The sequence below is a fragment of the Leopardus geoffroyi genome, chromosome A2 (assembly GCF_018350155.1).
Source record: "Leopardus geoffroyi isolate Oge1 chromosome A2, O.geoffroyi_Oge1_pat1.0, whole genome shotgun sequence".
Lineage (NCBI taxonomy): Eukaryota > Metazoa > Chordata > Mammalia > Carnivora > Felidae > Leopardus > Leopardus geoffroyi.
Window position 1 is genome coordinate 97,152,575 of NC_059331.1, and position 26,224 is coordinate 97,178,798.

The following is a 26,224-nucleotide window of genomic DNA, read 5'->3' on the forward strand; positions in this document are numbered from 1 at the left end:
TATAACAGATATGAAGATATAGACAGATAATGATTATATATATAATTCTAATAATGGAATTACTACTGCTTAAAAATAATACATATACAAATTTCATAAAGCTCATGAACATAGAAAGGTTTTGCTGGTGATTTTGTACCAATAAAAATGGCTAGTGAGGTGGCATAATTTTCAGCAATATAGAAACAAAAAAGAAGCAGTAGTGATTAGATAAGACTACCAAGCAATGCGAAACACTTAAAAATATTTTAGTTATCATAAGTATTATGTTTATATTATACATTTTGGCACATGAATATTTTATGCTCAAATGAAGATAGAGATGAGATATTAAGGGCACATTGATATTCTGGATAAGGATTCGTGTTCAAAGTTTTTCATACAAGCCATCTTATATGATTCTCCCAAAGCAAAACAAAAAACAACCTCTTAATTGTTGTCCTATGCAGCAGTTTAGCCGCCGTATATGTGATGTCACTCCTAAAGGTTCAAGTAAATGGCGCCACACATACGACCACCAAGCTGCCACCAATACCTGCAGTCCGTAGCTGAAACACCGTTGTTCTTTCAGTTAATAAATACTTTGCTTCCCCCATTCCAGTTACTGTTCTAGGTACTGGAGATTCAGCAGTGAACAAGACTGGCAAGGTCCCTGCCCCCATGGGGCTCACATTCTAGGAGGTTTGGTGCACACTAATCATGGAGTCCAGTGGAAAGCAATCTGGTTTGAGTGGACATGTACTCAAGCAATTCCTACTTTGATGTAAGACAATCTTCCTACTTCTTGGTTTCTAGAAGCACAGAGACAAAACAATTACAGGACCATTCTGTGTAGAGCTTTAAGAAATGGTGCATCACTGCAGTGGTTCAAACATAACGAATATGGGAACTCATGCTACAGTGCTGAAAGGAGAGATTCCTATTGATTGCCACAGACAGAATTTGTCTAAAAGGAACATGATTCCAGAATCCACAACTTGATATAACCAGCAGGATTTTGACGTCACCATCCTTAATACTGACAACGTACATGTTGGAATTGTTTGTAGTTTTCAGTTACTTATACTTTTCAAAATAATAAAGGATAAAACAGAGCTTTGTAAAGTGTTAACCTGGTTCTTCCAGGTAGGATCAGATGGTTGGTATCCTATGTTTTTTCTACTTAAGCATTATTTAAACAAAAAAACTGCTCCATAATGATAAATTCCAAGCAAATAGGGGAATACAGATAAGTTACCAACAACGAATGCTTCTCAGAAGAATATAGTTTTTCTATGTCTTCATCATTGTTGCTATAATTATCATGATCACTATCTTTTTTTTTTAGAACTCACTATGTGCCAAGCACTATTCTAAGCCAATTGCACTATTACAGATAAGGGAGAGGAAATGACTAGGTGGTTTTGATTGATTTAAATTGAGGCTCATGAAATGTGGTGACCCAAACTGATACTTTAAAGACCATTTGGAAATCAGGTCGGTAGAATTCAACAAATACACTGGCAGTGATTTTTCACAATAATGTATAAAAAAGTAATATTTTATAGTAATTAAAATCAGTACCACTTTTTAAAATAATTTACTTTTCTTGAAGGAGTATCAGTGTGGAACACAATGTATGTTTTAGAAGGAAACTCACATATCAAAACTTTTTTTTATGGAAGAATCCTCCAAATCAAATATATGATCCAAATACAAGACAGAGAAGCAAATTTCTGTTTATCACAGGAAAGAGAGCACAAAGCCACTTAAGTGCCCTGTACAGTATGTTTACTAGTAAAGAGATGCCCACAAACCATAAAATATTTCTGCCCATGGCTCAAATATATGAAATTATTTTAATCTTTGAATTTTGTAAAAGTTTTGAATAGAATTGATCTACTTTAGTTTTTTAGCACACCACAAATTATCTGTAGTCTTTATAATAGAAAAGGTGGAAACACTCAAACTGTCTTGTATCTAGTTAAAGTTACTTTAGTTTTTCTTCTGTCAATGTTTAATATAATTATATGCTTTATAAAATAAAATTATTTAAAGATATTTACATACAACTGATCACATAGAATTTAATTTAAGCTATAAAAATAACAATATCAATCACGAATAGAATATACCAATATTTCTGTAGCTATAGAATCTCATATAAAGCTTGAGCATTTACAGACAAAATAAAATGTGCTAATAATTTCTACAATATTCATGTTCCAGTGTTTTTATTATATTTACAATGGCATGAAGTTACCTGCATTTCCAAATACCAGATTACTTTTAGCAAATTATGTTGTATTTTATCTAAAGATTATAACATGATACTTTTACATAATAAAACAGACTATACTTAATATCCAAGTAGATGCAAAAGGACTACATTGACAATCATACCCATAAACCACTTATTTGATGTATAACATTGCAAAATAAAATTTCCTTAAAAATAAGATTTATGTTTATGGAATATTAGTGATATTTTTCCCTGAATAATGTTAAGAGAAACAGTTTATACAAACTTGTAAGCCCATGATGACACATTAATTAACAATGTAAATCCTGGAACCCTGGACTAGTTTTGTTTGCCTGAGTATAATAGGATCAGTTATTGACTGAATTTTATTGCCAGGTATAATTCATTGGCCAGGATAGATCAATACAACTCCCAATTTGTTTATGTAAAATTTACTCATCTCTCTTTCATGTGCTATGGAAGTTGATGTGATGGGTGTTAACAAAGTTAACACAAATAAATAGGCAGGCACTGGTGGTATTTTCTAAGATAATTGCAGTTCTGACTACTTGCTAACCATTTAGGAAAAAAACAATATAAAATTACAGAAATTGGGCATGATTTACAAGGCTAGAGAAAGAGTTACAGAATTACATTGGTATGTTAAGACCTAAGATTCTTAGTTTTTTTAAAAAATGTTTTTATGAGAAATGCATTTAAAATCAATAGCCAGACTGAAAGAGTTCAGATGTTTGAAAAAGACAGAAGCCTAGAAACTGGTTCAGATCCACATGTCTAAGATGAAAAACATTTTATCGAAGGACATTATTAGCCTTTGATGTTAATTTCCAAGATAATGTGGAGATGTCTCAAGTTAACGCTAAATTTTTATAAACAAAACTAACATTTTTCAGTGAACTATAACACAAATCTAAATTGTGAAAGTTGGGGGGGGGGGATCTGTTAACAAAGTATCAAGGAAATGATAGTTTTGGCTTGTGGAATGTAGTTTTGGCAAGACCTCTCCCTGTGTGAGTGTCTACTCAATCACATGCTCTGTGTCAGCATTCTTGATTAACGTGGCTTAAATAATGTTTTACTTACATTTAGGAAGATGAAGAGTACCAAGCACCGGCGGGTCAGTGTGAACTTCATTTTTGGTTTTTGAAGATGATCTTCTAAGTCCTAGAAAAATATAAAAGTAACAAAGACATTTACATTAATATAGGTTTAATACTGACTGCAGTCAATTTCTTTTTCTTGTCTTTCAGTTTGACTTGGAGAGGATCATGTCCCAAGACATTCTAAATAAATTCATGTAAGTAAACAATATGCTTGTGATGCAAATGCAGTTGCATGTTCCATTGCCCTTCCTTACAGCCAGGAAGGACTGGTGTCTGGTTGTTGTCTAAAGTCCTCCTATTAAGAAATTCCAGAGCCACCTTTACATATCAGGATCAAAATATAGGATTCAGAGAAATCAAGAGCAATCAGTGTGGGCTTCAGTTAACATGTGGTGTCAGTAGAACTGTTGAAAATTTCAATGGAAACGTCCAGAAAGAAATCACTTCATTAGACATGAACAAATACAATCAATGATTTGTAAAGGATCACCTAGGTAATTTAAGGCAACTTTTATTTAAGCAGTCTTATTTAGAGCCTTGAGTATTTTCCTTTCCTACAGAATTTTCTACAAGCTTCAAGTTGCTATTAAGAATAAATTTCTTCAATAGCAAGGATAGAATATGTCAAAATATTTTTCTTTCCTACAAAATTTTCTACAAGCTTCAAGTTGCTATTAAAAATAAATTTCTTGGGGCGCCTGGGTGGCACAGTCGGTTAAGCGTCCGACTTCAGCCAGGTCACGATCTCGCGGTCTGTGAGTTCGAGCCCCGCGTCAGGCTCTGGGCTGATGGCTCAGAGCCTGGAGCCTGTTTCCGATTCTGTGTCTCCCTCTCTCTCAGCCCCTCCCCCGTTTATGCTCTGTCTCTGTCTGTCCCAAAAATAAATAAACGTTGAAAAAAAAATTAAAAAAAAAAAGAAAAAAAAAAGAAAAAATAAATAAATTTCAAGGAAATTTATACTCAAGGATTGAGTATGTCACCTAACAGCTCACCATTCCTACCCAAAAGCATGTAATCGTCAGAAACATGCTGCTGTCACAAATATCAGTTTTTCATGACTGCAGATAATTTTACACAAGGAAAGATAATAAAAGAGCAAAAAAGTATATATGTATATTTTTCATCAGTGGGATTTGTTTGAAAACTGTATTTCACCTAGGGGTGAGTGGCTATGATCACATCATATATCTTACACTTACATATTCTGCTAGGTATGTTAGTATCTGCACTGTCTACCCAGTACACTTGCTCCCCAAAGAGCAAAAGTTGTATTCCATTTACATATCAGTACTATAGGAAACTGAGAATGTAAAGTATAATTTTCAAGTGTCATCCTATATGCAGATTATTATTTATGGCTTGTGGTTTACCTCAAGTCCACTAGTAAATTAAAAGCACACATGGGTGAGCTGGATGAGACATGGTTCCATTACAAGAAACTGAGCATTGGGGTGTCTGTGCAATACACTAGGTATGAATGATACAAGACATGTGCTAACACAACTATAACATAAAATGGGTAAAATGATCAAAAAATGGTACAAATACAGACCTTCATAAAAGGGAGAGCTTCTGAATAGGGGAACCAGGGCAGGATTTGTATTTTGACTGAATAGGATTTTGAAAAGCAAGACCTATAGGCAGTGAAAGCAGATGAAAACAAGATATGAAGATAGGCAAATTTAGGGGTAGCTGAAGAATAAGGAATACAATAGTTTAATTTAGCTGGAGCTTAGAGCTCCTCAGGAAGTGAAAATACAGCTAGAAAATTAGGGTCTGAGTACCTAGGAAATTTATTACCCAAACCATCCTTTCGGCACTTTATATGCCAGCTATACGTTTTCATCTAGGTATATACATAACCTGACAACCTTGCCTGATGCTAAACCCCTTTCAGATAAGAATTACGTTTTAGCTATCTTTATCTCCCACACTTCACATAATCACTTACACATGATTATTATTATTATTGATAATGATGGGGTTTAGTGGTCCAATGAATCAAAGGAAGCATAGAACTCTGTGATTTTTAAAAACTGCATCTTCTCTACATGACCACATTAACAAATCTGAATACTGTATATCATTTTCCCTCTCCAATTCCTTGCATTCCCGTGTCAGTGACTTGCATAATTATCCATGAATTGTCCAAAGGAGAAACCCAAATCATCCTTGATTCTGTGCACTTCCTCGTACCCAACATCTAGTCTCCAGGACTCCAATTCTATCTGTGTTTGGTATCTTTTCAGACATGTCCACCCTTCTCCACCGCCTTAGTACAGGACTCTGTCTTTCTCATCAGGACCCCAAAACAGCCTCAGGATGTTTCCCTACTTTAAGTCTTGATCTCTCCAACCCATTGTCTATATTAAAATGAGTGTAATTGTATCTTCTTTCAGTGATTCCCTACAAACTTTAAGTAAACGAATAAAACCCTCAACCAGGACTAGAATATAGGGCCCTATTATAGCAAGAAGCACCAATATGATTGTGCTGAGAAATAAAGAAGAAGAAGCTAAAGTTGTCTTCCAGATTGCTAGCTTGGATACAAAGTTAGATAATGAAGAAATTCAGGAAGGGGAAGTAGGTGAAAGAAAAAGAACTTTTGATTTGTATTCTCCTTTAATTAAAAATATTACTACCAGAATCTTGGATGAGTCTTACTTCCTGGGCTGAAAGGCAGGACTTTTGAAATGTACTGTGCGTACTCATGAAATTAACGCAGCTTTGCTTAACTAGATCCTGCTTTTTTTTTTTTTTTTTAAGAAGGAAATCATAGACATACATTGATTTTTTAAAGTCTGCTATTAATGGTAGCCCTATGATTTGGCCTCTGAGAGAAAAGATGTGTGAGTGCCAGAATTAAAAGTCAGATCTCTTCTTCAGATGAAAGTCCTACTCATTAATTCTAAATGTGAGAGCTACGCACAGTGAGAAGCCAGCTTCTCTATGAAGGTGAATATGGGGTGATTAGGCAGTTAATTGGCTTGTTCTATCCATGTCATATATTTGATGTCATTTGATATGTTATAAAGTATAAGTTGCTAGGTTTTTGCTCAACAGTATCATTACCATGAGGAGCATTAGAGGCTGTGGGAGAACTGTCCCCCGGAAGGTGAATGAGGCTGCACATTTTGCTGTAGGAAAGGGGAGCCCCATGGTTTCAAAGCCCCACACACTGCTTTTACGATTGTCCCACGACCAACTAAAGCGAATGAAAATAGTAAGGACATGGATCTGAGAGTGAATGTTCAGAAATGACAGAGGGGTTTAGCCAAGAAACAAAGTCCTTTCCTTTCTCCTATTAATTGGACATGTCTATAATTTTAAATACATGTCTATAATGTTAAATACATGTCTATAATTTTAAATACTCTTGCATTATTGTGGACTATAACAAATTTCTCATGTGCAACTTTATAGCAGATCTGGACTGTACCGAATCTGCCTCTAGTCAGGAAAGATCACTTGTAATTGTTCAAGGTTAAACAGTACTTTGCAGATATGCCTCTCTTTGAGAGAAATATTTCATGATGATGTGTGAAGAGGAGAGAAATAACATATAAGTAGAGTTGTGAAAAAAGACAGGGATTTATGAATTTAAGGGAAAAAAACATGGCAAAGAAGAGCAGAATCAGAATAAAAAATGAAGTAATTCACCTTTGCTGAGATTCTTCCAAGGGAAGAGAGAGAGAGAGAGAGAGAGAGAGAGAAAGAATGAAGAGGAGTTAAAAAGAATGATGGATGTGGAAAACCTAAGTCTATAGCTTAGTTGAATAGATGATTAAAGGATGGATAGATTGCAGGGTGGAATCTAGGGAAAGACTAATGTGGAATTTCCAAAAGGCAGGATTCAGAATTCAATGACCATGAGGAAAACAGTTTTGACCTAAGGCTTAGAGAGTTAAACCTGCACCCAGACAGGAAAGGACAAAATCAGGCAAACAGCAGCTAAGGGAGATAAAAATGCAACTTGGGAATGGGTACAGATGAGGCAGGTAACCTGTGATCAGACAGGTAACCTGTGATCTGGTATACCTGGAAGACGACTCAGAGAAAACCAGAACAAAGCTTAATTTTGACATTAGATTATTAATTTGTTTACTTCTTAATGTTTTCCCTATTCCTTCTGTACAGCAAGGACTTTACTCATTTTTGTAACCCAAGAACCTAGAAAGGAGTCAGTAACATTGTAAGTGCTCAGTAAATGTTGTTGCTTAGTTTAAGGGATGAAATTTTACCAGATTTTGGTAAGGTAGGAAGCATTATTATCTCCCCAAAGAGCCCTAGTTGGAGAACCAAGAGATTCTAATTTCTGCTTTTAATTTTTTTTATGTTTCTTTTTAAAAAAATTTTTTAAATGTTTTATTTATTTTTCAGAGACAGAGAGACAGAGTGTGAACGGGGGAGGGGCAGAGAGAGAGGGAGACACAGAATCTGAAGCAGGCTCCAGGCGCTGAGCTGTCAGCACAGAGCCCGACACAGGGCTCGAACTCACGAACCGTGAGATCATGACCTGAGCTGAAATAGGAAGCTTAACCGACTGAGTCACCCAGGCGCCCCTAATATTTCTTTAGTGATTTAGAGAGAGAGAGAATGCAGGGTAGAGGCAGAGAGAGAGGGAGAGACAGAATCCCAAGCAGGGCTTGATCTCACAAACTGTGAGATCATGATCTGAGCCGAAACTAAGAGATGTTTAACCAACTGAGCCACCGAGGGGGCCCTAATTTTACTTTTATTATTTCTTTTGTTTTGGGCAAGGAGCTTCATCTCTATGTCAGTTTCCTGTCTATAGAAAGACTCCTTAGCCAATCCTCCTTGACTAGGAGAAGAACACACTCTCATATGTGAAGCTTATGGATTCCACTGGATCTGTCCAGCAGTCTTCTTAGGATAATGGTTTCCAACATGTCTTTTAACCATTTTTTTTTTTTAACAAAAGCTCTTGTGGGAGCCCCATATATAAACCAGATGAATGTGGAGTCTAAAAGCTTGATTGTGGAGCTGGACTTAGAACATGTAAATGAAATAACCCTGGACACTGGTTCAATTAATGGGTGAGACAATACAATCTGCACTACTTTGAATCCACAAATGAACACTCAACACTAATCTCTTCTCTAGAAGACTGTATTCCTTTGTTGCAGGGATGAGTTGGTCAGTGGAAACCACTTCTATTAATACACAGAGTCTAAATCACTAATTCAATGATGGTGATTAAATAGAATAATCTTCATTTAAGGAGAACAAATTTCCTTGACATGTAAAGTTTTTTTAATTTTTATTTATTTTTTATATTTTTATTTATTTTTATTTATTTATTTTTTTGTGGAAAGAATATGAAATGTCACTGTCTGAAAATAATGCGTCTATTCTCATAGATCAGCATTTCCAAAAGTGTATTCCATAGAATAGCAGTAATCCCATGAGAAGCAGCATAAAATAAAGTTTCCATGGCCAAAAATGTTTAGGGAAATTAAGCATTTCCTATATTATTCTTAGAGATCTACCATAGACATTAGCACTTTAAAGTACCTAATTTTCTTGTACCAAAAACACTAGTCTGACTTTCAGTCTTCATTCTCCAAACTCATTTGACTATGAAAAAAATGTTTTTGGCAATAACAATTATTAACCCATCTACAGCATATACTTTGGAAAATGCTCTTTTGGCTCAATGGCAATTTCTAACCCACCATAGTCTATTAAGTTTGCAAGTCATGAGAAAGAGCTGCCCTTTTACTTAAAATTTTCTTTTTTTCTTCTCCATGGAGCAAAAGTGGAATTTCTGAGGTCTTAAATATTCCCCAGCCTTGGTACAAAGCCCAAAGCTATAAAAGGCATCTCAGAGGCAATTGCTCCTTTGGAGCATTATTTGTTAAGAACCTCTCCTCTAATACCCTGGCTATGAGAACAAGTAGTATGAGGGTATGGGCATACAGCAGGAAAGAGAAGAGACAGGCACTGCTTATCTCAAAATAGCTGTAGCCTTTTGTCACCCAAGGCCTAGAATCTGTTTCAAATTTGAAATTTGACATTTCTTTTGAAAAAAGATCTATCTAATATGTTTATGTAGATATAGTCCAAGTGAACAGGTAAATAAATTTTGTGAAACCACAGGGTATACTGGTTTGTTGCCTCAGCAATGCCTTCTGTTTGGATAACTCCTTTATTATGTGACCTACTAGAAAATCATTCTTCATTACTCTAGGCAGCTTGCCAAGACATAGTGTTGTCATTATGTCATTCCTTCATGTCATTATTTATGTTGACATATTCAGCAAAACAGACTGACTTCTTGCTCTTCATCATGAGTTTAAAGTGCTCATCTAACTCTAAGCTCCAAGTTTAGGTAGTAAAAACTGGCACTCTCTGCAGTGGGAGCTGTTTTTGGTAAACTGGTTGGCACATCATGCAAAAGCATCTAGATGAGAAGGGAAGCAGATTAAAAATGATGTCACATTGACAAAAAATGACTTTATCTTTGACTCTTGTCAATGATCTGACATAATAAGTGTTCAATAAGCATATATTGAATGAAAAAGATAGATTGCCTCTAAGCAGTTGGCTAGGCAACATTAATCAGTGGGAAATCTTGGAGAAAGGTTCAAAATCACGTGTAGTTCAAAAGTGTGCCATTACTCAAATGGATATTATTAATGAATAATCAAGCAGGATTTGGTTAATTAAGACTAATTTGAGGAAATGGCATTGTGACCTCATGGTACTGGATCTCCAATGGCAGTCATGATAGAGAAAGGAGAGATAAGAACTGACTGGTTCAAATCAACTTAGTTAAAAACACATCATGCACTTATTATGTGTGTCTTAATACCACCTCAAGATAAAGTTTAACTTCAATATGTGAGAGGTTGGAAGAAAAACAGTCCAGTCTAAAGCGTCAGCATGAGCAAAGACAAGGATGTGGGAATCATTGAATGTATTGAGGAAACTCTAATTGGGCTGATTGTGAAGTTCATGTTCTTGGTCGTTACCTATGTACTGCCATCTGAGATGAAAGGAATAAACTCAGCTTTGGACAAATGAAATTGGAGTTGTCAGCAGGGTCTTCTATATGGAGAACCTAAAATGCACCTGGTTGTAATTAATATATTCACTGCTTCTGTTTAAGCTCATAACTTTATAGTCTTAAGGGTTCTGTGAGATCACCTATGGTGAATATGGGAAGAGGAGTCAGTACAGTGTAATGGAAAAAAGATCTTGGGCTAAGGAATAAGGAATCCATAGTCTAATCCTAGAATAACCTCAAACTCATCATGTGACTCTTAAGCATGTTACTGCACCTGTCTGGACATAAATTTCATTATCTATAAATTAGACAATAGAGCTATAATTAAGGGTTCTACTCACTCCAACAGTGGCTCTAAGTTGAGCTACAACAAAATATAAAAAATATATTTTGAAGAAAGAGAAAGCGTAGTAATTAGATACATATTGGGTCTATTTGACTCTCCAATAGAAAATAAACAAAAACAGCATTTTCCACTTTGTGTTCTCCAAAATATGATACCTATGACCACTCATTTAATAATGAAAAAGGGAAAGAGTAATTCACTAGGACAAAGTTGGAGAAATGTGGAATATTATGTGCTCTTTTCTGGAAAAAGCATTATGTTGATGTTAGGATACTAAAGGTTCTGAGAAGTCCTGCATCATTTAACTAAATTCATTTAAGTTAGTTCTTGTTACTAATTACATTTACCAATAATAATGTGCAATTAACACTCTAGGACTGAACAGGCAAGCTTAGCTATTAGTTGACTTCCACTAATTTCAGTGAATGAAAGGTGTGTTGCTCTTTCTTTATTAGCAGAAGACTTACTAGCATTTCTTTATTATATTGGAATAGAAATGACAGGACTTTGCCACAACTTGTCTGGATTACTGCAACTCACCTGAATAGATGACTGAGTTAAGTATATTGGTGCTATTACAGCATGGGGAATATAGTCAATTAAAAAAATATGTTGGTGCTTTGTTTTGAAAGTGCATTTTCACAACTACTGATATATGAAAAGTATCTTCTCTTATCCAGGAGACATCCTGAGAGGCACTGCACTGGTCAATTCAAATTACAAACTCTTTTAAGTCAAACTTTAAAATATTTATATAGAATCTGGGGCGCCTGGGTGGCTCAGCTGGTTAAGCGTCCGACTTCGTCTCAGGCCATGATCTCACAGTTTGTGAGTTCAAGCCCCGCGTTGGGCTCTGTGCTCACAGCTCAGAGCCTGGAGCCTGCTTCAGACTCTGTGTCTCCCTCTCTCTCTGCCCCTCCCCTGCTCGTGCTCTCTCGGTCTTAAAAATAAATAAAACATTAAAAAATATTTATGTAGAATTCAATGTCGTACACACATCAAACTATTCTATAAATACCAATAGGAATTCGAACTTGTGAGTTTATGATTTAGTCCTTACATACACATTATTGGGCCCTTATACACACACTTTTGACCAAATCTTCTTTCAGAAAAAGATAAGCCTGATTTCATTGGATGCTAGAACTGAAAGAGATTCTAGAATTTAAATTTTCCAAACTTCTCATTGTACAGGTGAGCTCATGAAAACCTACTGAAAGAAGAAGGTTAGTGGAAAAGGTCTAGTTAAGCCCTTATCATATTCCCAGACTAGTGTGTGCTCGAAACTACTACCATGCCTCACACCAAAGGTTTTCCCTTGTTGGTTTCAACCTTCTGCCCATGAAGCCTGCAAGGCCTAGTCTCGCTGGGATAGAAGTAAACAACAACCACAATCATCCTCTTGATCAGTTTGGTTTCTCTTAATCACCTTCAGGAATTCTGTTTGGTTCTGATTTCAAGGATATCTTAGGGTAGAAGATGTTTAGGCCTGAATAAAGTGGGTTATATAAAGGAATATCTATCCTGTGGTGTTATTCAAAATGCGTAACAATGGCTGCCGCTTAAACATCCACTGATCAGAACGTTGGCTCGCTGTTAACCGCAGACTCTGTTGTGCCAGTGCTCACCAGCCCTGGAGTTGTCCACTTTCTTCCCCTCTGCATAACCTTGGTGTTCATTATACATGTGTCTCTGTATGTTTGTGTTTACAGAAATGGAGGTGAAGTGGAATGAGGCAGAGAGCACTTAGTTATAAATTCACTCATTAAATATATGAGTCAGATGCACTTTTTGCTCTTATGAGCCATTATGTACTACAGAGAATGCCTGAGTGGAAGCTACTCTTATGTACCCCTTTATTTATACATGTTTCCCAATCCTCTCACCATTTCTGAGATTCCACACAAAGATATTTCACTGAGAATCTTACAAGGGGCAAGCCTGCTCCTGTTTTTCCAATTCCAGTAGCATATATTTACTAACAGAGAAAAGTACGATCAAATATAATTTAATCATTACAAAGCTTTCTTTTTCTTCCTATTAAATTATTTAAGGGTCCATTTCCCTGAAATTTGAGTGCCTAGGAAATTATCTTTTTTGCATTGCATGGCTGTGTAAGCAGTTCAAAAGTTTCTGTAAAATTAGCTGGATTCCCTTGAAAAACAGATTAAGTGGGATTAATGACATCAGGGATGGTCAGCCAAGCTGGAACCCTCAGTGTCAGCCATGATGATGCAGATAGTCTTCATTATAGCAGTTGTTTCCCACCATGACCCTAACAGCTAACATTCAAGGCCCTGATCTAAGGGATTTTTGTCTAAAATTATGGTGTCAAAGTCAATTTCAATGTGGCAATTTAATATTTCAGAAGAAGCCAACATTTTGCAACCTGCTTTATTGAAGAAAGAATGGTCCTTTCTTTATTAAAGAAATTTGCATACGATTCACTTTGCCAATTCATTTTTTAAAAATTATACATGTAAAGAAATTATGGTCCGTGAAATAAGACTTAGCCGATCATACATTTAAAAAAATTTTTTTTTTCAACGTTTATTTATTTTTGGGACAGAGAGAGACAGAGCATGAACGGGGGAGGGGCAGACAGAGAGGGAGACACAGAATCGGAAACAGGCTCCAGGCTCTGAGCCATCAGCCCAGAGCCCGACGCGGGGCTCGAACTCACGGACTGCGAGATCGTGACCTGGCTGAAGTCGGACGCTTAACCGACTGCGCCACCCAGGCGCCCCAACCGACCATACATTTAATTAGGAACGCCAAAGAAGTGATCTTAATGCACGTGATTTGATTTGGGGATATAGATGGGATGATAACTGAGAATCATGGAGACAAGTTCAGTGAATTCAAAATGTGTCCGGGAGATATCTAGATAATCTCTATCCATAAGTAATCCCTATTTGTATTTTCCCAATCTCTGACTGAATTTCTATGACAGCTCTTTGTACTTCCTGCTGCCCTTTGGTGGTTTGCATTCAGTGAGAGTAGCTAAAGGAAGCACTGCAAAGATATAGAGGGAACCTAAAGTTTATCAAGAAAAAGTTTTTAAAACTTTTTTAAAGTTTATTTATTTTGAGTAAGATAGAGACAGCATGAGTAGGGGAGGGGCAGAGAGAGAGGGAGAGAGAGAGAATCCCGAGCTGGCTCCGCATTGCCAGCGCAGAGCCCCATGTGGGGATCTAACTTATGAAACTGTGAGATCATGACCTAAGCCGAAACTGAGAGTCGGACACTTACTTAACCGACCGAGTCACCCAGGCGCCCCAGTCAAGAAAAACTTTTATCCTCAGGGGCTTGTTGATACATATATAGTAGTCTTTAGCTAAATTAAAACATGTCTTAAAATGGACTTTTTTTTTTTTTTTTTAAGAAAGAACTGGTGGTTGGGAAAGGAAGGAAGGAAACTAAAATGAATTGAGTGCATACGAAGAGCCAGGTAATTCTATTTATTACATTATCCTCACATTAAATGCAAATAAGCGTTATCTCCGCTTTATGCATAAGGAAACAAAGGTTTGCAGGTATTAGGTGACTATATTACGATCTCATAGTCAATGAGGGGCAGAGACAAAAATTTGAAAACGGTTCTTCGAACTATGTTCTTTCCATATTTCACACTGATTCTAGAAATACGTACATTTAAAATCAATATTAGGCAATGGCACTTTGAAAATAAGTTGTCAGTAATTTTTCTTTTTATTTTTTTAAATGTATATTTTGATTTTTATAATGGCTAATATTTATTGAAAAAAAAATTTTTTAATTTACATCCAAATTAGCATATAGTGCAACGATTTCAGAGTAGATTCCTTAGTGCCCCTTACCCATTTAGCCCATCCCCCCTCCCACAAACCCTCCAGTAACCCTCAGAATGTGTATTTATTTTTGAGACAGAGAGAGAGAGAGCATGAGCAGGGGAGGGGCAGAGAGAGAGGGGGACAGAAGATTCTAAGAGGGCCCTGTGCTGACAGCAGATAGCCTGATGCAGGGCTCAACGTCATGAACCACGAGATCATGACCTGAGCCGAAGTTGGGATGCTTAACTGACTGAGCCACTCAGGCGCCCCTCAACAATTTTTCTTTTTAAAGAAGAATTCTCTGTGCTTTAAAAAGTATGTAAAGTTTTACTTTGGAAAAAATATAGAAGTTTGGTAAAGATTTATTGTCTCTTAAATTAACAATTTGAAGAGTGTTAAACATGTTAAATATATTTCATTCTTTCTCTTGGTTAATACATATTTTACTTTGTATTTTTATAGAAGTCTAATTTATCATACACTTTTTTATAATTCCAAATAATGACAATACATTTCCATTTAGGGTCTCTTCATGAACGTTCCTTGTTGAAGGGTTATGGGCCAATGAGGATTCTGAGCTTTCGTTAGCAATCCATTATAACCACCAAAAGCTTCCAACAAGGACCAAATCTAAAAGGCATTAAGAGATTTATGACTATTCATTTTAAAAACATTAGACAAATGTTATTTTCTTAGGTCGACTGTATTGACTATATTGAATTTTATCTAAATCATGCATGTAAAGTAATAATCATACTTTGAAATGATTGTTGCTTAAAGACAGATGTAAATTATTTATATTCTTTTTTCTAACTTAACTGTATTGAAGCAATTATTCACAAGTGCTTCAATGTCAGTTTCAAAGTTGCTCTCTGTGGAATCGTGCTAATTCTGGAGTTGGCCACCAAGGTGAATACTGGGCTAGATTACAACTAATGCTCCTTGATTAACTGCTTCAATATGCCTACAATAGGTAATTTAAAAATGCAGTGCTATATTTTTCTCCTTCTGTTAGAATTAAATGCAGAGTCTATACAACCAAAGATAATTAAGATCAAAACCAAAATACTCAATTCATCAAGGATCTTCTTAACCCAGTATCAGTGGTGAGGCTAATGTTGATCCCTGGGCTCTCCTAAACCAAAGAACTGTGGGAAATAGAGCCAGCCAAATGTTTCCATCTGGTCCATATCAACTGCTGTTTTAGAGTCAGCTTAATTAAGCATTGGCAAGTAAAATACTGAAATAATTTAGAAAGGTGTAAACAGAAGCCCATTAAAACAAACACATAACAAAGGAATTTTCAAACATAAAAAGTAATACTTTTATGAGTAGTTTGCTTATATTGTCATCAGTTAATACTTTGTTAAATGCCATGGATGTTCATAGTTCATGGCACTGGTTTAACTGCAGTTCAATTCTAATTTGTCTCCCTAGAACAGAGATGTTTCTCATGGAGTTTTGTGTATATAACAAATTCACCACTTGAAATGGGTAGCAAACATCACTGTAAAGTGCACAAGCCCACCCACCACACTCATCAATACATACATATACCTAGTTGACACAAAGGTAAACCACATGAGCCCATGGGCTGACAATATTTAGCAGAACAGGAAACAAAATCAATAGCACAAATGGAAACATAGCCTAGGAATTGTTTCCTTGATTTATACTTAAGACCAGGATATTTATCACAGTCATTCAGAAATGTCTTTAAAGTTATTTTTTAATTAAAACTCAGTGTTTCTTGGGGCTTCTGGGTGGCTCAGTCGGTTAAGCATCTGACTCTTGGTTTCAGGTCAGGTCAGGGTCTCACAGTTGGTAGGATCAGGCCCCACGTTGGGTTCAGCACTGACAGCACGGAACCTGCTTGGAATCCTCTCTTTCTTTTTCTGACTCTCCCCCTCTTGTGCTCTCTCTCTCTCTCAAAATAAATAAATAAACTAAAAAAAATCAGTGTTTCTTGAAAAATAAAATAACAAAAGTCCCATTTTATTAAAAGAAGACAGTATAGAAGAATTTGATTGTCATATATATGAGTCCTATGGCAAAATGTGCCTTGCTATTTTTACACAATACTATCAAAGACATAAAATTCAACAGCACCTGGTTTAAGAGCAATGATAATATCATGCTCAGACAGCACATTTTTTCCTTGTATCAACATAAATATTAGATACTTAGAGAACAAGTCAGAATATGTATTTTTTTGGCTAAAATAATTCAGTAGAAGTAGGAAAAAATACTGCAACATAAGGGTTCATGCATTTTAACATAATTTCTTGATGGGATTTTATCACAGTAAATCTTAAATACTATAAGCATTATAGTAATAGGGAAATATAACTATCTTCCGGCAAAATTCTGCTTTATTAACTGCATAAGTTTGTAAACTTAAACAGTTTTGCAGTATGTGTCAAAATCCTTAAAACATATAGACCCTTTGACAGGGTTTTTTTTTTTCTTTTCAAGATATAATCATAAATTGGCTCAAATTTGAGCCCCTAGGTGGTTCAGTCGGTTAAGCATCAAACTTCAGTTCAGGTAATGATCTCACAGTCTGTGGGTTCAATCCCTGTGTCAGGCTCTGTGCTGACAGCTCAGAGCCTGGAGCCTACTTCAGATTCTGTGCCTCCCTCTCTTTCCACTCCTCCCCCGCTTGTGTGTGCTCTCTCTCTCTCAAAAATAAGCATTAAAAGAAAATTAAAAAATAAATTGACTTAAATTTAATTATAGAAATATTCATTATAATATTGTCTACTGTAGTGGAATTTGGAAGTAATCTAAATGCTCGAAATAATGGATTCGTGAAATAAACTTTGGTCCATCTACCCTATGGAACACCACACAGACATTAAAAATTGTGTATTGGAATATTTAATTATCTTATTAGAATATTTAATTATCTTATTACACAGATAGGTATTTATTACATTAACACTTTAAGAAAGGACTACAGATTAAATGCCCAGTATCATCTTATTTTTGTAAATATATATATGTGCACAGAAAAAAAGGCTTGAAGAATACAATAAAATTAATTTTCTGAATTCCTTTATGCAGAAAGCACTATCAATGTATTATCTTCCTGAGTCCTTTCAGTTGCCTTAGATATTGTCATTGTTACTGTAATCCTGTAGCTATGGAAACTGAGTCTTAGGGTGCTTGGTAAAATATTAGTCAGATTTGCTGTGTAACAACCAACCCTCAAATCTTAGTGGCTGGAGAGGTCAGATCTTTATTTTTTGCTCAAGTGACATGGAGCTACAGGGCAGCTGAACCTCCCTCTGTGGATCTGTGTCACATGACTTGTTTTCCTGTGACCAAGACTGAAGGAGCAGCACTGATCTGGAGCATGCTGTTCTCCTGGCAGGGGGTTGTCTTGCTAGAGGAGGCAAACTACAAAATGGCATTTCAAGCTCTGCTTAGGTGGGGGAAGACACAACACTCACTCACATCCCATTGACCTAAGCAAGTCACAACATGAAGCCCGAATTCAATGTATCAGGAACAAACAATTCTTTCCTGAGTAAAAAGAAAGTGAGTAGTTAGAAACATACATACACACACGTACCCATGAAAACTGCACAAATTTCCACAGCTGAGTAAGTGGCAAAGATGATACTAAAACCTCTCCAGGAGGTGGGATCGCAGGTGATTTTCTTTTGCTTATATGCATTTTCTAATGTTTACAATATATAGGAATTGTTTGAAAAAAAGAAGAGACAGAATAAACCAACTTGCCTTTGTTCCGGGTTTTATTTGGTATTGCTAATAGGAATGTTCCCTGTGGTGTAGCTTTGGAGCATAGAATAAGAAAGCCTTACAGAAGGGGAGGGAAAGTTATATTCCTCTCACCTTAATTGTGTGGCCCTGCTTTTAATCTGTCTTCCAGTAACTGGAAGAATACTTAAAAAATGTTTGACAATAATCCCCAATAAGGAATACCCCACAGATTAAAAGAGGGCACTTAAAACAAGAGAGTGCCATTTCAGAGAGGTCCATTTTCTATAATTAAAGCTTCATTCATGATATCAACAGCAAGTTGCAATAAAAAAAATGAGTTAGTACTAAATTAGCAATACGTTTAAGACAGAATGTCTGATGGTCTTTCTAATTACATCTCTTAAGAGTACCCTGGTGGTGATTAGCTGTTAAAAATATATTTCACAAATGTAATTACTAAACTATAAAGGGAAATGAATCTCAGTGGCCAATGAAGAACAGTCATAATATACCCATAAAAACAACTCCCAACAAAATACACACAAAGATGGAACATGTTCAGTGATATTATAGAAAACTGTCCAAGTTTTCCATTTTACTTCTTATTGCTGTTTTGCTTCTTTGGAATTCCCACCAGCAGGGGAAAAAAACAACATATCCTATCTCACATTTCGTAATTGCCTTTCCTAATAAACACTATGATAACATTACTTAAATGTAGCTAAAAATAGTTAAAATTTGCAACGTTTGTGCTTGAAATAAAGGTACCACCCAGCTGTAGAGTAATAGACCATAAGATAGTTACAATATCTAACCTCAGCAATATCTGGTACTCAAACAATGCCAGCAGGAATTCTTTAACCACATATTATTTTCTCTGTTCAGCAATATCTTTTCCTTTCTCCCACTGTGTGTGAAATCTGTGATCTGCCATTTTGGGCAGACACTCAAATAATACTTGTAAATAAGATAGGCCTCTATATCTACCACAATCTTTATGGTTTTAAGACCAAAGAAGAGATAAAAATGTTCAATGACTAGGCTTGTGATATATATTTGACCAAAAAAATACGCCCCTCGGCAACTCTGTGTAAATTCCACCCCTGCTATATCTTCAAATGGCATTTTTTTAGTGTGACATTTCTCAGGAAGAGAGAGGTGTTGTATAATTTATCAAAAAAACTCCCCCCCCATCAAAAAACCTCAAGGACACCACAAAAAAACTAAATTAAAAAATAAGCAAAAGACCTGAATACAAATGTCTCCAAAGAAAAAATGCAAATGGCCACTAAGCATATGAAAAGATGCTCAACATCATTAATCAAGAGGGGAATGCAAATCAAAACCATCTCAGTGGGAATGGGGGCAGGTGGGGAGGTTACTGTTCAATGGGCACACAGCTTCAGTTGTGCAGGATAATAAAACTTCTGGGGATGGATAGTGGTGATGGTTATACAAGATGAATGTACTAATTGCCACTGAACTGTGTACTTAAAAATGGTCAAGATGGTGAATTTTATGTTTTGTGTATTTTACCACAAGGAAAAATAAAAAATAGTAAAAAGACACCAGAAAAAAAAAAAAAAAAAGAAGCTCTGAATGACTGGTATCATTTAGAGTTCATCACTGACATGGTGGAGAAGGATAAAGTAACTGGCTGGGGTGGGGCTGCCGGGAAATAACAAGTGCCAGTTTGGAGATATGGATTCAAGTCCCAGCCCTGCTGTTGGCTACTTAAGGGAATATGGTGAGATGAGGACCAGGGCTGTGTAAAATGAGAAAGTGCACTATAAGCTCTCTAAGTCCAATAACCCTACAACTCTATGAAGGAGGAGAATGATGAATAGAGAATCGAGTATTAAGCATGGCAGTACTCAGCAATCAGAGATGAAAGAAGGAGGAAACAGATTGCTTATGCTTAAACAGAGATTTTTTTTTCAAATGTTTTCTTTTCTTTTTTATATATTTACTTCTGCTTGAATTTTTTTAATATGAAATTTATTGTCAAATTGGTTTCCATACAATACCCAGTGTTCATCCCAACAAGTGCCCTCCTCAATGCCCATCACCTCCCCTCCCCTCCCTCCCACCCCCATCAGCCCTCAATTTATTCTCAGTTTTTAAGAGTCTCTTATGGTTTGGCTCCCTCCCTCTCTAACTTTCTTTCTTTCTTTTTTTTTTTTCCTTCCCCTTCCCCATGGTCTTCTGTTAAGTTTCTCAGGATCCACATAAGAGTGAAAACATATGGTATCTGTCTTTCTCTGTATGACTTACTTCACTTAGCATAACACTCTCCAGTTCCATCCATGTTGCTACAAAAGGCCATATTTCATTCTTTCTCATTGCCAAGTAGTATTCCATTGTGTATACAAACCACAATTTCTTTAGAAAACTCCTGTGGTCCAAACAGTGGTCAGCATACACATTTCGTCCTTGGCTAGAGGATACACATTTCGTCCTTGTCTCTCTCCCTTTGGGGCAAGATTACTTCTTCCCTCTGGAGGGCAGCAAGCCAAACAATGAAAACTCAGTCTAATGACGCTGCTTAGAGAGAAGCAGATGCCCTTATTTCATTACAGAATTGTTTGGAATGAATCATGAGGACATCCATTCCTGGATAGCTCCAGAATGTGGCCAAGAAATAGAGGATGTTGAATCAGGGCTATTCGCTATTTTAATAGCTCTTCTCTTTTCCTTGTCTACGTTGTGAGGTTCCTCATGAAAGTGCAGTGACAGCTGCCTTGAACTACCATCACAAACAGTGCTGTGCCATTGAAATGCTTCACTGGGGTGCTTTTGCCCACTTAATAAGCATATCACTGGTGAGTACTGAAATTATCATAAAAAGGCAAAAAGAAAAAGCATAAAACAAAACTGAATCATAAGTTAAGACAAACAGATAATAAGATTTTCAACAGAAACAAGTCAAATGGCCAGAGGTCACAAATAACCTTACCAACAATTATTACAGATGTATTGCCTGTGTGGGAACTAAATAAAGTATATCATTATGGGGCAGATACCAGATTTTGGTCACAACTAGAGATTTCTTTGTTAAGTCTTTGATTTCTTACTTAGGATTTTAGAAAGTCTGAAAGGTACATCATTTCCTTATGCTGATTTTGTTTGCTTGGTCATTTGTGTTTGTGAACACAGTAAACTCTGGGAGTCATTTTATTCAAGCAAAAAATTGTATTTGTTGAGCTTTTATATTTTGTGCCAAATCATGTACTAGACCTTGGAAATACAGTAAACAAAAATATATGAGATCCTTACCAACATGAAACTTGAAGTCAAGTTGAGGTAACAGACAATAAGAGGATTGGGAGAATAAATGCACCTAGCATGGGTAACAGAAGATTCCTGAAATAATGTAGGTTGAATTAGTTGTGACAGAAGAGTGGGAGTTTACCAAGCAGAGGAAGGAAGAGCTCTCAGTTAGACTAAAGCAATATGTGGAGTCCTATCATGTGGGGGAATGTGATGAATTTGACTCCTGTGAGCTACAGGGAGACATGGGGCTGGAAAAGGGAGTTGGGATTAGATTACACAAAACACACACATCATGGGGCCAAACTGTGTCCCCCTAAGATGCTTATGTTGAAGTTCTAACCCCTAGTGCTCCAGAATGTGACTATATTTGGAGCTAGGCCTTTAAAGAAGGTAATTAAAATTTCATGAGGCCATTAGGCTCCTTGCTGTCAGCACAGAGCCCGACATGGGGCTCGAACTCACAAACCGCGAGATCATGACCTGAGCCAAAATCGGACGCTCAACCGACTGAGCCACCCAGTCGCCCCCAATTTCACAGTTTCTTATCCATATTCTCCTAGAGACGTGTTTCTTGGGGGCACACTTAGGGCTATATACCAACTCGTAGTGGCTTTAAGGGCAGTCACAGAGGGGGGCACCTGGGTGGCTCAGTCGGTTGAGCATCTGACTTTGGCTCAGGTCATGATCTTGCAGTTTGTGAGTTCCAGCCCCGCATCAGGCTCTGTGCTGGAAGCTCAGAGCCTGGAGCCTGCTTCGGATTCTGTGTCTCCCTCTTTCTCTGCCCCTCCCGCACTCATGCTCTGTCTCTCTCTCTCTCAATAATATAATAAACAAATGTTAAAAAAAAATTGAATAAATCTCTGCACTACAGAAGAAAATTGCTAAATAACCCGGTAGAAAAGAAACAGGACTCTGTTGTTATGACTACATGCTACCAAATATCCAGCGAGCTCAGCTGTTTGTTAAGTCACTTGGCCAAAGAGTTGTCTATAGTGATTGGTTTTTCCCACTTTAGTTCCGGTTTGAGGCGTAAGGTCTGGAGAGTCTCAGCATCCTAGCTTAATCTCCTAGGCAAGAACTTCTCCTCCAGGGTGTGGCTAATAATTAGAAAAGTATAGAGTCCCAATGAGCCAAATTAGGGTTAATTTAGTGAGAATGAAGAGTAAGCAGCCTGAGTGTAATTAGAAGGAAAGCAGAACACTTCTTTGTCGAACACACATAGTGAATATACTAATGGTGTGAGGAAGTGGTAGAAAGGGGGCACATTAAGCTGTTATAAGCTGACTGAGAAATTAGTAATGTAACAGCAGCATTCCAAAAGGACAACCAGTTGGCAGCGCAGTGGGTGGGAGGTAGTAAGCCAGGATTAAAAAGGGTCAGGGGACACAGTCAGGTAAGGTGGCCTCTTTTGGGGCCTTAATATTGGGGTTTTTTAGATACCCTGAAAGTTGGGAATCAGGTCACAAGAAAAGGAACAACTACTGAGAAACAAAAGTGGAAGAAACCGAAGAAACCATCCCCTACACCATTGTACAGGACTGGAATCAGGTTGATAGAGTCTGCATTCCCTTGTGCAATTGTTCACATAGACAAGATGAGGCTGACTACCTCTTCTCACTTTTCATGTATAAAAATTGATGTTCCCAAGCTACCAAATCTTGAATTTCTGGTTAACTCGTGCTTGCCAGGAGCCAGTCTACAATATGTCATAAGATACCCTCATAGAATCTTATGGAAGCATTGATACTACATATAGTTAAAACCTGGATTGTCATGTGGTATATACACAAAGATAGGTGGACATGTACTGCACAAATATAGACATAAGAGAATTATGACATATATATTGGGTATTTTACCAAGAGCAAATCTCCAATGTAATTAGTTAATAAAAGAGAGGAAAAAATCAAAGCAAAATGTAATATACTTTCTGGTTGGATATACTGGAAGTGTGGCTGTTAGAAGGTAGGTGGATGGACAAAGGAGGGTGGCCTTATTTAACTCCAATTAAAATGGACAAAATTAAATGCAAGTGTTTTTGACACAATTTAACTGAATTTAAATCTTAATTCTGATCCTATGGACAGTGAGTTTTCATGTAGCAATAAAACAAAATAAAAGTCATGACTATAAATAGTAGTTGAATGGTCTAGTGGGTAGGGTCATTGAAATATTTTTAATTAACCCAATATGAAATGAAAAGTCCATCCAGTGCATTACAGGTAGAGTGCTGCCCTTGTGATGACCTATTTGTAAGATAATAACTGTGTGCCTAGAGCAGTGCTCAAAGTAGTTATTCTCATCACCTAAATTAATCCACTCAACAACCCTAAAAGGGGAGGTTTGCAGGTGAGGAAGGGGCAGATCTGGGATTCAATATCAGATCTTTCAGATCTTACAGTCCCTGTACCCAGTGACTATGTCTCCCTGATTTTAATTTCCACAGAGCTGGGTTAAAGGTTGAGAATTTGGGTTCCTCTTTCCTGCTCCCTTGCTCAAAATTAAACAAACTAGGTACTCAATACAGAAAAAAACTGGCTATGACTTTTCTACTTTCATTACCCACAAAATGACTGACATAACCTGTGCACTCAGCAGTTAGGCATATTTGGAGAATTAATTTCAAATAGACTGCAACTATGTTATGCCAAAATAGGTGCCAGGAGAGATTAAATCAATTAGTGAAGGGAAAATTTCAGACAAACTAGGAATTAGATATTACATGGATAGGTGGTTCTCACATTTTCAGTTTATGGATAACTTGAGTGGCGAACAAGTTTAAGAATAATGTCCCACCATTTATGCCTTGCACTGCATGTATGTGTATGTGTACTCATTATATACTGACAGGAAAAGTATGTCATTAGTTCATGCTAAGAATGAATGTGCAGGTGGTGATTATAGACCAAAAGTTCATAAGCATCAATGCTACAGGAAAGAAGTTCATGAACCATCTAAAAAGCCTTGTGATCTTCATTTATAGACGAACAACACTAGATATTTTCCCAAACAGGCCACTAAAATTTAAATACACCATAATTATAGGGAACTCTGATAAATAGGTGAGAAGAAGCATTTGATATGATCCAAGATTTTCATTTTTATAGGATATAATATTTAAGTTATCATGATTGAGTAACATATAAATCTTTCAACATTGTCTTTATAATATTATAACATCAAGAAAAACTTATACATGTACTTCTTTGGGGATGTATTTCAGAATTAAGTTAGTTTTAAAGGGCTCTTCAGTTGGGGTTTGACTTAAGGGTTATTCAATTAATTATACTCGAATCAAGGACTCTGTCCCAGCTTCATTTTTAATTCAAGGACTATGTTTTAAATTCTAAAAATACTAGAAAATGACTTCCAAAGTAAATTAATAGAACTTTCAAAAAGGACTTAGACCACCTACTTGTTTAGTGGTTAGAAAGGATGAATTAATAAGGATGTTCTTCCTTTGAGACCTATACAACAAAATAACTTTGACATTAAATTGAAAGGATTAGAGAGGTTTTTCATCTTATTTTTTAATACTGTCTTTATGCATGTATTTAAGTTATTATATGTAGTATGAGAGATAGTTAGCAGTGGCTCCCTGAGTCAGTAACTAAGATTGGTAATAGCATGTAAAAAGTATTTGGATCTACTAAATTATGTTGGTATTTGCCCAACTATATCAGCAACAGTCAGGCTGAAAAAAACAGACTATTTTCAAAAACAAGGTGTCATTGTGGTAAGTTTAAAAAATAAAAAGTAAGACTAAAGTTTTCTATCATGAAATCAAATTTTAGATGATTTAAAATGTTTTAACTTTTCCGGTTATTTTGCATTAATCACAGTGGAAAATAATATCCTATTGGGTTTAGAGTTTGTCAATGATTCCTATCTTTCAACATTCAGATATATATTTTTAATAATCTAAAGTAATGAGAGACTTTTCTAATATACCTTTATATAATAAGTTTCTTGTGGGTTTGGACTATGAACTTACTTATTCATATTGGAAATAAACCCAGTAAAATTCTACTTCTTTCCCATGAATAAACAGTAGGAAAAATTACAATGATAATAAAAAGAAGTCTTGATATTTTTCAGCATGTACACACTCTGTAATGTTTCTGATGAAAGATTAAATGATTCAATATATATATTGACATATATATGTTGACATATATCAACATACATACATATTGTGCTAAGGGCTATGCTGGCACTAGAAATGCAACTGTGAGTGAGAAAGGCACAAGCAATTCCCTCTCAGAGCTACATTCTATATCAAGATACAGAGAAGGAAAGAGGAAGTTGTAAAATATATGCTTGGGAGGGGAAAGTTCTAGGCTCTAGGAGACATTTAGTTGCCTTACTCCACTCAATTGCCCAGATATATTGTAATTTTTTCCTGACTTCTTGAGAGTCCATATATGGGACTGAAGTCCCTCTAATTTTCCAAGTGCTGTGGAAAATAATAAAGAGAAAATTTGTTCATTGTCTTACTATCATCACATACACAGCATTAATAAGCCAGAGCATGAAGCTAGAGTGTAAAATCAGAACACTAATTGTAGGAGGTATACATAGTGTGTATGTGGGTTTTTTAAGGGGATATATTGTTTAAGCATGATTTACTTTAGGCTTTTCAGAGATACATTCTTGACGGAGTTGTGTTCTCTTGCCTTATTTATATAA

General features: G+C 36.3%; 1 protein-coding gene across 1 annotated transcript in view; it reads right to left on the reverse strand.

Moving 5' to 3' along the window:
* The window catches only part of CALCR (calcitonin receptor), a 156,009-nt gene that overhangs the window by 58,874 nt on the left and 70,911 nt on the right, over positions 1-26,224 (reverse strand). The window contains exon 2 of the mRNA XM_045494793.1: positions 3,326-3,406. Coding sequence (XP_045350749.1) covers positions 3,326-3,376 — 51 coding nt within the window. The 5' untranslated portion in view covers positions 3,377-3,406. The remainder of the gene's footprint in view (positions 1-3,325; positions 3,407-26,224) is intronic.